Below are 12,009 nucleotides of genomic sequence, written 5' to 3' on the forward strand. Positions count from 1 at the left end.
TTTTGGTTTATCAGCACTGTTGCTAGTATTTTCCTTATCGTTATTATTACGGCTTGTTGAGCGCTGTATAAATCAGTTATTAACTGTTTGTTACATTTGTGGTTTTTGTGTTAAACGTTAGTTATAATAGGAGCTAAATTATAGTTATAATAATTTTATAAATTTAATAGTGGTACCGGCATCTGCTGTGGTGGTTGTAGAAGTATTGGAAGTTGTGTTAGTTTTAAGCGTTTGTGTGTGTGTGTGTGTGTGTGTGTGTGTGTGTCAATATCATTAAAATGAGTAGCCAATAATGATTCCGAGTTATTAAACATATACTATTATACATTCCAACACATATAAATTCATAAATACGCACACACACACACGCACACACACACACACACATACACACACACATACACACACACACATACACACACACACATACACGCTCACACAATTACACACATAAAAATATAAGTAAAACTACATTATACAATATACATTAACATTACACGTGCACTGTGGGTAGTACTGTTACAATAACGAGTGAATGCAAATTTAATTTCAATGCTACTGACTGGGCGAACAGAATGATGTAAGCAAACGTATACAAACACATATATACAGGTAGAAAGATGTTTAGAATTTGAAGTGTGCACATTACATTCTTGCAATGTAAACAAACATTCAACTGGTTTAGTTGAATGATTTTCTTATTTAATGTTTATAAATCGTGGAAAATTAGTTAACTAGTTAACTGAAATAACAGTAATAATAATAATAATAATAATAATAATAATAATAATAATAATAATAATAATAATATTTATAATAATAATAATAACTCACTTTATCGAATGAAATTGGTTTTAATGAAATTGGATTTAATCATACGGTATAATTAGGAATCGATGGCTGCTTTGAATTTCTTTAGCGGAAAAAGCAGTCTCAGTTTATCGCAAGGAATAAGGAATTACCTCTACTGCTGCTTCCCAAAAGACGACAAGCACGAGACCTCGCAATCCAAAGAGTCGGTCCTCAACAAAGAAGAGAGCGGTGAAAATTTGGGCTACGAGTCTGAACTTTCCCGTCAAACTCCAGAAGGCGGGAATGATTCGCTATCGAAGAAATCAGATTCCTTGAAACTGATGGAAACGACGCGATGTTTAGATAACGACGGCAAAAGAGCTTCCGGCGAAGAAGCTTCGAAAGTCAACATGAAAAAAAGTCTCGACACGCTCTTAGCGGCTGCAAATACAACCACAGCCAACAACGACGACGACGACGATGGGGGAGGTTGTGGTGGTGTTGAAGATGTCGCTGGCGTGCGAGTTTCTCTTAGAAGTTCTGCTCATAATGACGCTGATAATGGTGGTGAGGCTAGTGGTAGAGGCAGTCGTAGTAGTGGTGTGGCCGGCGATCGCACTGCTGATGACGACAGCGTGAATTCAAATTCGAAACAAAGTTTGTTTTTTTTATTTATTTTTTAAAATGTAGACAACATTTATTTTGTTTAAACAAAATGATCCTATGAAATAAAACAAAACATAAGAGGAACTAAAAAGCAAAAAAAAACAAACAAAAAAAACTGCCAAAACAAAGCGATGAAAGGCTGTTAAAAGTTGAAAAAACATTAATGGCTGAAATAGCATGCAATTATTCTGACTAATGCAACAACAAAAACAACAACAAAATAATAGTAACAATAATAATGAAAATAATCAAATAATAATAATAATAATAAAAATGAAAATAATAAACAAATAATAAAAACATGTCTCGTGGAAAATTGTTCCAAAGAAAAGTCATGGTTTGTTGTGGACATCATCTACTGAGACAATGATGACTCCACTGGAAGGGAGAATGAGAAAGATGGATAATAATGAAGAATAATTGTCGTGCAGTGGCAACAGGAAGGAAGAAAAAAATGACAAAAATTGATCGCAATTGTGAATTGTTCTTGCCACAATTATAAAAAAAACATATACGCACTCACACACCGTACACATACGCCCACACATACACACACTACACATCACACTCACACACACATACATACACATTCATACACCGCATACAGATTTGCGCATGTACAAAATATACCAATCCATACAGAAGTGTCTATGTATACGTGCATGTTTCGCCACGTAAAGTTCTTTTTACATATTTATTACCGTTTTTATACAAACATACATAAAAATGTGTATAGAAGGATAAGTATCAAACACACACACACATACCGCAGTGTGGCTTATACTTACGCAGCGATGTTAACAAATGTTCGTTCATGTTCAGCACATATGTTCGTCCACGCTCGCCTACCATCACGTCTGCTCATTGTTGCAATCGGAAAAAAGAAATATGAAGAGGCGTGGGCTGAGCTTTCGTTCTTTCATTCTTCTGTCCATTCATTCGTTCCCTCCTTCGTTCGTTCGTTCTTTCATTCGTTCGTTCTTCCATTCATTTGGTCCTCTCAACACTCTGCTGCATTAAAAATGTTTAGCTGGTGAGTTGTGTTAATTAAGGCATACGCTAACACATTTTTGAGATTAGCGTTTGCACGCGCAGATTAATACACACACTACACACACACACACACACACACACACACACACACACACACATACACACACACACAAACAAACAGTTCATCTTATTTTATACACAAACCATAGTGAATTTCACAAGTCAAGTCAACAACCTAACAAGTCAATGTGAACATATTTTTTATTTTCACAAAATTGAACTTACCGTAAACACATGTTACACAGACGCAAATAAACTTTCTCTCTCTCTCTCGCTCTCTCTCAAAGCCCCGCACACACACGCAAACACACAATTCTTCTCAGTAAAAAGTTCAATGAAAGCAAAAAAACCCAGCAAAATGACGTCACACATTCATTATAATTTGTGCCCGGAAACTCCAAATAGCAGTAGATGAATGACGATCACGGATGACCGATGCAAGGAAACTAAAAATAGAATACGATGACGTAATGGCTTCCCGGTCAAAGTTCAAGTCCAAGTACAACGGTTCAACCCAGCAAAAAAGTTCCGTGTTAAATTATGATTATTTATATATGCAAATTTCACAAAAACAAAGAATCATAAAAGTAACAATAGCAGGAATATTATGATAAAAAATAAAATAAAAATTCACCTTACATTACAAGACATCAACATCTTACATCACAAGACATCAACACCTTACATTACAAGGCATCAACATCTTGCACTACAAGACATCAACATCTCACATTACAAGACACCAACACCTTACTTACATTATACAAAAAAAGACAACACCTTACATTTCAAAAAATAAGATGGAAAAAGGGGTGACAAAAAATTATCTCTACAATGAAATCACGTGTTGTGGGAGTGTAAAAACTTTTTGTCTTTTTTATTTTTCCGCTTTTGAAGAAAATTTTTCAAAAGGCCTTTCAACGGAAAAAATTTGATCTCGTTGTGGTTGGTGGTGAATAAAAAAAAATGGAAAGAACGCCAAAAATAATGATAATAATTTTTATTAAACCTCTAAAAAAACAAACTATTTCTATTATTTTTTGTTTTGTTTTTAAAGTTTAAAATGAAAGAAACAATTTTCAAACAATAAACTCCACGACGTATTGCGTGTTTCCACTGGCGAAATATAACCATGGAAAAAGGCTTTGTTGTAAATGAGCACCAACAAGCAATGTCAAGGTTGTATTTGTAGCAGTATTTTTAGCAGCAACTGCAGCAGCAGCTGCAGTAGTAGTAGAATTAGTTGTAGTAGTAGTAGAAGCTGCAGCAGTTGCAGTAGTAGTAGAATTAGTTGTAGTAGTAGTAGAAGCTGCAGCAGTACTAGTATTAACATTAGAAGTATTCAAATTTGTATACGTACTAGCCAGTAGCAGCCGAAACGAACATAACGCTTGTGGTTGTGATACTTGTAGTATAACAAATAGTATGATAAGTAATTGTAGTAACAGATGTAGTATCGTTAACGTGAGTTTATATTTAAACTTAATTCATCTCCTCCATGAAACCAATATTGCGTGTTGAATAATTTAAGAAAAATATAATTCTATTACTTATATGCATCGTTGAGTGTCTTTTATGGTGAGTTTCTATGCATGTGTGATTGTATTAAACACACACACACACACACCACACACACACACGCATATAATCAAACGAATAGCTCATTTTGACTCAAAAGCAGTATACATTTGATAGTTTGTGACAACATTAAAATGACTTGATGGTATCAGTTGTTCTAATACCAGAAATACCAAATACAAATTACCAGGTATGTATATAGTCAAGGGTTTACGGTACGCATTCAGAGCATGTGTTACGTAGTACTGAGGTGGTCACTGGTCAGTGCCAGAAAGTTTTGTATGTGGGGCCAGAAATTTCTTGAGAAAAAGTCGACAATCTTATTTTAATTATTTCACTTTTTTTTGCATAATTTTCATATCGGGACTTGTTTTTTTGTTATTAAATGTAGCAAAGCGTCGATTTTTTAAGATGGTTCAACAATTTGAAACGTTTACACACAAATTTCGCTAAATTTAACTTTATCCCAACAAAAATTTATATGTCTATTATACGTGGACTTTAACCCTGAAGCTTTGGACGTGAATAAAAGCGTGTTAGTATACCTATTGATGGTGCTGATGTGATATTGTAGATGTAATGTAATGTATTGTAAAGTGTATTTCTATTTGTATTTGTTACCGTTTCAGTCAATGAAAATATACGACCGATGAGTGTACAGTACACTATACGTCTGACAAATGTTGTACACTTAATGTACGCGATGAAAGTTGTGTACAAAGGAGATGTGTGCGTGCAGTATGATAAATGGGTATTTTGCGTGTGGTAGGTACTACGAACGCTTACAATGAAATTGACTTTTAAATGATTCTCACGGAGATGAAGTGAGGTCGAAAGTGTTCTATTACGTAATTAACTTTATATCTCATTAATTTAACTGCTACTCTTACTTTAATTTTTACTAATTTTACAGCTATTACTAACACTACCTCTTCTAGACACCATGACTACTACTAGTAGTACTACTACTGTTGCTGCTACCACTACTACTACTACTGCTGCTGCTACTACAACTACTGCTTCGGCTGCTACTACTACTGCTGCTACTACAACTACTGCTGTTACAATTACAGATAATAAAAAAGGTGATAAATCATGGCGCATATCTTTGTCATTACAGGCAGCTTTGGAAGTGTACCACCTACGTATTAAGGGGGTGCCTGCTTTCGTATCACGTTGTACACAAAAAATGTATTTGTACGCTTAATTGTGATAGTACGAAAATATAGGTATCTGTAGACAGGAATGCGCGTAGAAGATATAGAAGATATCTTTTGTATTGATACAAAAAGAGGTATTTAAGTGAGAATGAGTTTTTGGTGGGAATGTGTATAGAAGATATCTTTTGTATTAATACAAAAAGAGGTATTAATGTCAAAATGTGTTTTATACCATCATTATTGTTTGGTTTATGAAGGGTCTGAATATAAATCATCAAGTATTGTCATATTTTAGTGATGTGTGCAGCATACATAGAGATGAACGATGTAGATTTACTCTTTCTTTCTGCATATTTCTCTTTTTCTCACTTTATTATTTTTCATTTCTCACTTTCTCTCTCTCTCTCTTTCTCTCTCTCTCTATTTAGAAATCATTTAAATTTTCTTCTCGTTAATTCTATTTTGGTTCTTAACTAGGCGTTATCTGAAATGAAATAAAAAGACAATTTAAGCATGTGTGTGTTTTTCCTATGCCACCATCGCCAGCAGATAGGCACACGTATGTGCATGTATTCCAACAACACCGATGATAATAACAATACTAAGTATACAAAAATGCAATTATGCCACCAAGAAATGCGTGTTCTGTACTCATGTATAATTAATGATGTTGTATTGTATATATATATATGTCACTAATGCTTCTTTTATTGTCGAGTGAATGTTTGTGCTATGCGAGAGATAAGGTGAGGTAAAAATGTGATAGTGATGACGACGACGAAGACGATGATGAAGATGGCGACAACGATGATGAAGTTGGTGATGACGTTTGTGATGACGTCATGACGATACAGTTGATGATGATGACTGAAAAAGTAGGGTGTTGATGTGAAAGTTTATGATAATGGTGGTGATATTGGATGGAAAAAATGCCCGTGAGTGTGATGAAGGATGATGAAGATGGTGCGAGATTTATGCGAATTATAAAAATAGAAGCTAAAAAAATTTGATGACTATGTAGGAAAATGTGATGACGCAGATAAGAAAAATTTCGGATGACGTCAACTTCGCCGATAAGTGGAAAAAAATGGATAAGCATAAAATAAACAGCAACATAATTTTTATTTGACATGAACATCATCATCATCATCATCATTAGAATCATCATGATAACGATCATGATTTTTACTAACGTCACCGTCATCTTCATCTCTTCATCGTCGTCATCATCGTCAACTTTATCAGCAACATCGTCAACATCAACATAGCCACAAATATCATAATCATCATAGTCAAAATCATCAGCATCACCGTCCTTTAACTATCATCATCATCGTCATCATCATCATCTTCATCATCAGCAGCAGCAGCAGCGCCATCATCAGCAGCAGCAGCAGCGTCGTCGTCCTCATATTATCCAACAATGACGATTGTTTGCACAGTTTATTATCTGAAACAAAATTTTAATTATTTAAAAGCCCTGCTTTTTAATAGTTTTTTTGTTTTTTTTTGAAACACAGATACACATACATATACACACCACACACACACACGCATACACACACATATATACATACACACACACCTTATTTTGTTAGAGGGTGTTTTAGGGGTGGTATTGCTTTTATTTAAAATATTTTTAACATTTTTGAAAGTGTAACTGTTTGATTTTTTTATACTTTTGTTAACTTTGAATTTTTGTTCTTTGTTAATATTTTTATATCAATGGTTTGTTCATGTCTTGATTTTGTTGTTGTTGTTGCTGTTGTTTAAATGCTTAAATGACGTCATTTTACTGATACTAGGTTTTTGTAGTAGTTTACTTTTTTTAGCGTTGAAGTAATGCTGCTGAGAAGTAACTTCGAATATGTTGATATCTTATGAACATGTTTGTGTTGTTGTGTGTGTGTTTGTATATTTTCTTGTGTGTCTGTGTGAGTCTATATTTACATGTGGTTTTTGTGTGTGTTTGTGTGTGTGTTTGTATATGTTTTTGTGTGTCTGTGTGTGTGTGCCCTTGTGTTTGCGTGTAGGTGTGTGTTGCTATGGTCATAAAATATGATGGAATGCCATGAAGCGATGATGGTGGTCATGATTAGTACGATGATATCAATGATAATTATGATAGTATCAATGACAATGACGATGACGATGATATCAATGATAGTGATGATAATAGCAATGATAGTGATGATGATAGCAATGATAGTGATGATGATAGCAATGATAGTGATGATGATAGCAATGATAGTGATGATGATAGCAATGATAGTGATGATGATAGCAATGGTAGAAATTATGATGATGATGATGTTGATGACGACGATGACGATGAAACAAGGTTTCAGTATCACGACATTACTTAATTAATTGAAAATTTTCTTTTGATCACGCACGATTCTAACAATAAAAATAAAAAAAATAATAATAACATGTGGTAATAATAATAATAATAAATAATAATAAGAAAAAAACAAAGATAAAGATTTATAGAATAATAAAGAATAATAATTAGTAGCCATAATTTTTTGATCGAAAAATGGCGTCAATAACATTAGAAGTAATAACAACAACAACAACAACAACAACAACAACAACAACAACAACAACAACAACAACAACAACAACAACGCCTTATAATAGCATCAACATCACATAAATATTTCTTAATTAGTTTTCAATGGCAAACTCCTAATGTTTACTCTAATAATATTTAGAATGTGAACCAGTAACAGCAAATAAATTAATTAAATTGAGAATTTTGCTCTGACGCTCCAAGTATCTTTCCAGTATCGTTGGTGGAATGCAGTTTGATGAAAGTGGTTATCGCATGGGGTTCAGATTTATTTCAAGTTAGTTCTTTGAAGAGTTTGAGCCATAGCTACAGATGGTCATACAAATGCTGCTAATTGTTGTCACAAGAATCTCATTCCTTTCCTTCTTTCTTTGAATTAAATTTTCGACCTACACGAAGTCTCTTTTTCGACAACTCTGTTTGATTCATCTTCCTCAACAGCTCCGTTTGGTACATCAGTGGCTCGGTGTCGATGCCTTCACTTTTTTAGGATAACCTTAACAACCCAACCGTTGACAGCTAGTGCAAGTCAGCTCCTTGCAGTCCCTGTTACCATTGCATCAATACATTTTTCAAGCCACTTCAGTGAGGTGTGGTATATTCTTAGTTTAAACAAGATTTGCAACAGAACATTTAAAGATTTGCAGTCTCCATTTCGTAGTGCAGTCAGATTCGTCAGTTTTCCGCAACATGGTCTTGACTTTTTTATGGAGATGATCTTTCCTTTTGTACAATTTCACATTTCAACTGAAAATTGCATGTTTCTCCAAATATGCGAGTTGTTTATTAATATTTGCTTGAGGTACTGACTCATCGCCAGGTGACAATCTGGCTATGAACTGTTCCTATGCAATCTTTTATCTTGTATTGTTTTTTTTTGTTATTTTAAGACAAAATAGTAAGAATAGTTAAAATGATTTGAAACAATGACGACCATGAAGATGATGAAGATGAAGACGAAGAAAAAGAAAAAGTTGATGATGATGAGGAGAAGGATGAGGAGGGCGCGATACTTTTTTTTATTTGTTCTCATTGTTTGCCGTCCCAAAACACGATACAGTTTATTGTTCCTCAAGGTGCAAATTTTATGAATGAATGAATGAATGAATGGGTAAATGGATGAATGAATGAATGAGTGAGTGAATGAATAAATAAATGATTAAATGAATGAATGAATGAATGAATGAATGAATGAATGAATGAATGAATGAATGAATGAATGAATGAATGAATGAGTGTTGAATGAATAAGCAAACATATGAATGAATAGAAAAATGAACGAACTAGTAAATGAACAAATAAAAGATAGATAGAAAGAAAATATTATTAAATGTATGAATTCAGCTGACTACACCAGGCAGAAATTATATAACACGCATACCACACACAGACACACACACAGCACACACACAGCACACACACATACACACATACACTCATGTGCACATACACAAACAACCGCCCTACGTGTTGTGACGACATAAAGTTTAAATTTTACACCTTCCGTCACGTTTAGCAACACTAAAAGCTAACTCAATCAACCAACTAACCAACCAACAATAACAACAACAACAATAACAACAACAATAACATTAGTAACAATAACAACATTAGTAACAATAACAACAACAATAACATTAATAACAATAACAACAACATTAGTAACAATAACAACAACAATAACATTAATGACAATAACAACAACAATAACATTAGTTAACATTAGTAACAACAACAACAATAGCAATAATAACAAAATAATAATAAAAACGTCAAAATGGGCAACAATAAAACGAAATAATTATCAAATAATACGTAACAGTAGTTGCAGTAGAAGTAAAATTAATAGTAGTAGCAGTAGCAGCAGCAGTAGAAGCAGCAGCGGTAGTAGTAGCAGTAGTAGTAGTAGCAGTAGCAGCATTAGTAGTAGTAATAGAATTGTAGCAGTCGTATTAGTAATAATACTAGCAGTATTAGTAATGATACTGGCAGCAGGAGTCTAAAACAACAAATACACATATTCACATACCAACACACACACACACACACACAAACAAACAAACATATAAAACGAACTAAATAAGATCTCAAACCAAAATTTAAGCTAACAGACACGTCTAAATTTTCTTATGGTTAATTATATGCACCCAAACGCACATAGAGAAATACATATAAACATGCATACATACAAAAGACACATACACAAACAAACAAACAAACAAACAAAAATACGTCTCAAAACAGAGGAACAACGTAAATATACATATGAATAAGTAAATAATGTATCAGTTTAAAATGCGAACGTTAAGTTGTTTATTGTTCTGTAGGATTGTCTGCCGCTGCTGCTTGCGTGCATGCTTTCTCTTTGGCGTTTCGGAGTCTGGTTCATGTTCATCTTTATGTTCAAGTTCGTATTCACGTTAATGTTCACGTTAAAGTTTATCTTTATGTTTATGTTTACCTTTAAAAGTGTATGCTAATTATGTCCACGGTTTTAAACGCTGTCTCTCTCCATCTATTATTATTGATATTGCAATGTTGAAGCTCTGGCAGTTTTTGCAACAAAATAATTATGTAAACAAGAAATTACGACAAAAATAATAATAATTAATTAATATTATTGTTTTATTGTTTGCTACAACAACATGACTAGTTATTATTTTCATGACCCAACATTATAACACTCCAGCAGAACGTTATTATTTTGGTCGTTGTTTTGTTTCATAATTTTTACGCTGGCTATTCTGTCGTCTCTATGATTTATGTGCTGAAAAATGCAACCATAAGAGTTGCGCTAACAATAAAAACAACATCACAGACCTGAAAACAACATCGAAAACATAAAAACAACGGCAATAACATTAAGACAACGACAGCAACATCCAAAAAAGACACCATTAACTAAAACATGATGATAATGACATCAACAAAAACACAGACAGAAAACATCAAACGCTACATAATTTTTCATCATCAAACTAACTCCTATGAAATATTCATCCCATCAGATCTCCATGAATCTTGCTCGAAAATATCGTACAACAACGCCAAAAATTCACAACAACAACAAAAATCTACGTCATCAAAACAACAACAACAATCATTATCAACATCAGTCGCATCAACATCAGCAACAGCAACTACATCGCTACCAGTCGATAAAGAAGGTACCGATTTTGCGTGCAGTTCGAAACAGGTCGATGTCAGCTTAGATAGCGTCAGGGCCAGCAAAGATATCGAAGTTATGGAACAACAAATCGACAATAGTAACTGTTCTCTGTTGACGTCAGCAGTTGAAGACCAAAAATTAATTAGTGAAAATGTCGACACGGCAGATGTTAGTTGACGATTATTTATTACTTTTTATTGAGATTTTGTACATCCATAATTCCAAATTTATATATTTTCGAATGTGGCATCGTTATTAGATTGTATAGAATACCTGTTTGTATGGTATTGATGTATGGTATTTCTGTATGTGTGTATTGTGTATTTTGCATTTTCAATTATTTTAATCAGAGAAATTTTGCCTTTATAAGTTTTCCTGAAATTTATACCTTCTTTCACTGTTGAATTTTACTGGTTTATATATTTTTTTGCTAGAAAGAACTCATTTTTTTATTAGTTTTTTTAAAATGTGAAAATGATTTTGACTTCGTATTCATACAAATATAAAGTTATTTTTAAAAAACTATTTTATATAGACAAAAATATTCACCTGGTTATTAATCGCCTGTAAGGCTACGTATGTCTGACGTACGTTGTTTTAGAATAAAAGGAATTAACAATTTTAATAAAAATCTCAAAAAAATATTAAATAAAAGTTATTATTTATAGTTTTTTGGATAACAAATTATGACGTCGTCGTATTTTCTTTCCGCAAAATTTCAATGTTTATTTTGAGATCATTTCTCAAAATTTAGTTTTCTTTTTTTCTGAAATTTTCTAAAAAATTTTGTTGTAACAATATGAAAAACAGAAACAACTAAATATACAAAGCAGTGCAACAATGAATGAAGTAGACAGGCAGCAATTCATTGGTTTGCTCTTTCTTTCATCTTCCTTCATTTCTTCATTCATTTATTCACTTGTTCGTTCGTTTGTTCGTTTTTTACTTATTGATTTGTATGTTAGTTTGCTAGCCCGTTCATTCATTCATTCGTTTGTTCATTCATTCATTTTTCT

At 33.1% G+C, this 12,009-nt stretch overlaps 1 protein-coding gene across 1 annotated transcript; it reads left to right on the top strand.

Annotated features, from left to right (window-relative positions):
* Window positions 1-896: 896 nt before the first annotated feature.
* Window positions 897-3,310, top strand: HELRODRAFT_169685 (hypothetical protein; the record flags this gene model as incomplete). The annotated part of the gene is made up of 2 exons (XM_009015511.1): window positions 897-1,449; window positions 3,159-3,310. 2 exons carry the CDS (start codon window positions 897-899, stop codon window positions 3,308-3,310), a joined length of 705 nt encoding a protein of 234 aa, XP_009013759.1.
* Between the last annotated feature and the right edge of the window lie 8,699 nt (window positions 3,311-12,009).

The sequence above is a fragment of the Helobdella robusta genome (assembly GCF_000326865.2).
Source record: "Helobdella robusta unplaced genomic scaffold HELROscaffold_16, whole genome shotgun sequence".
NCBI classification, from domain to species: Eukaryota; Metazoa; Annelida; class Clitellata; order Rhynchobdellida; family Glossiphoniidae; genus Helobdella; species Helobdella robusta.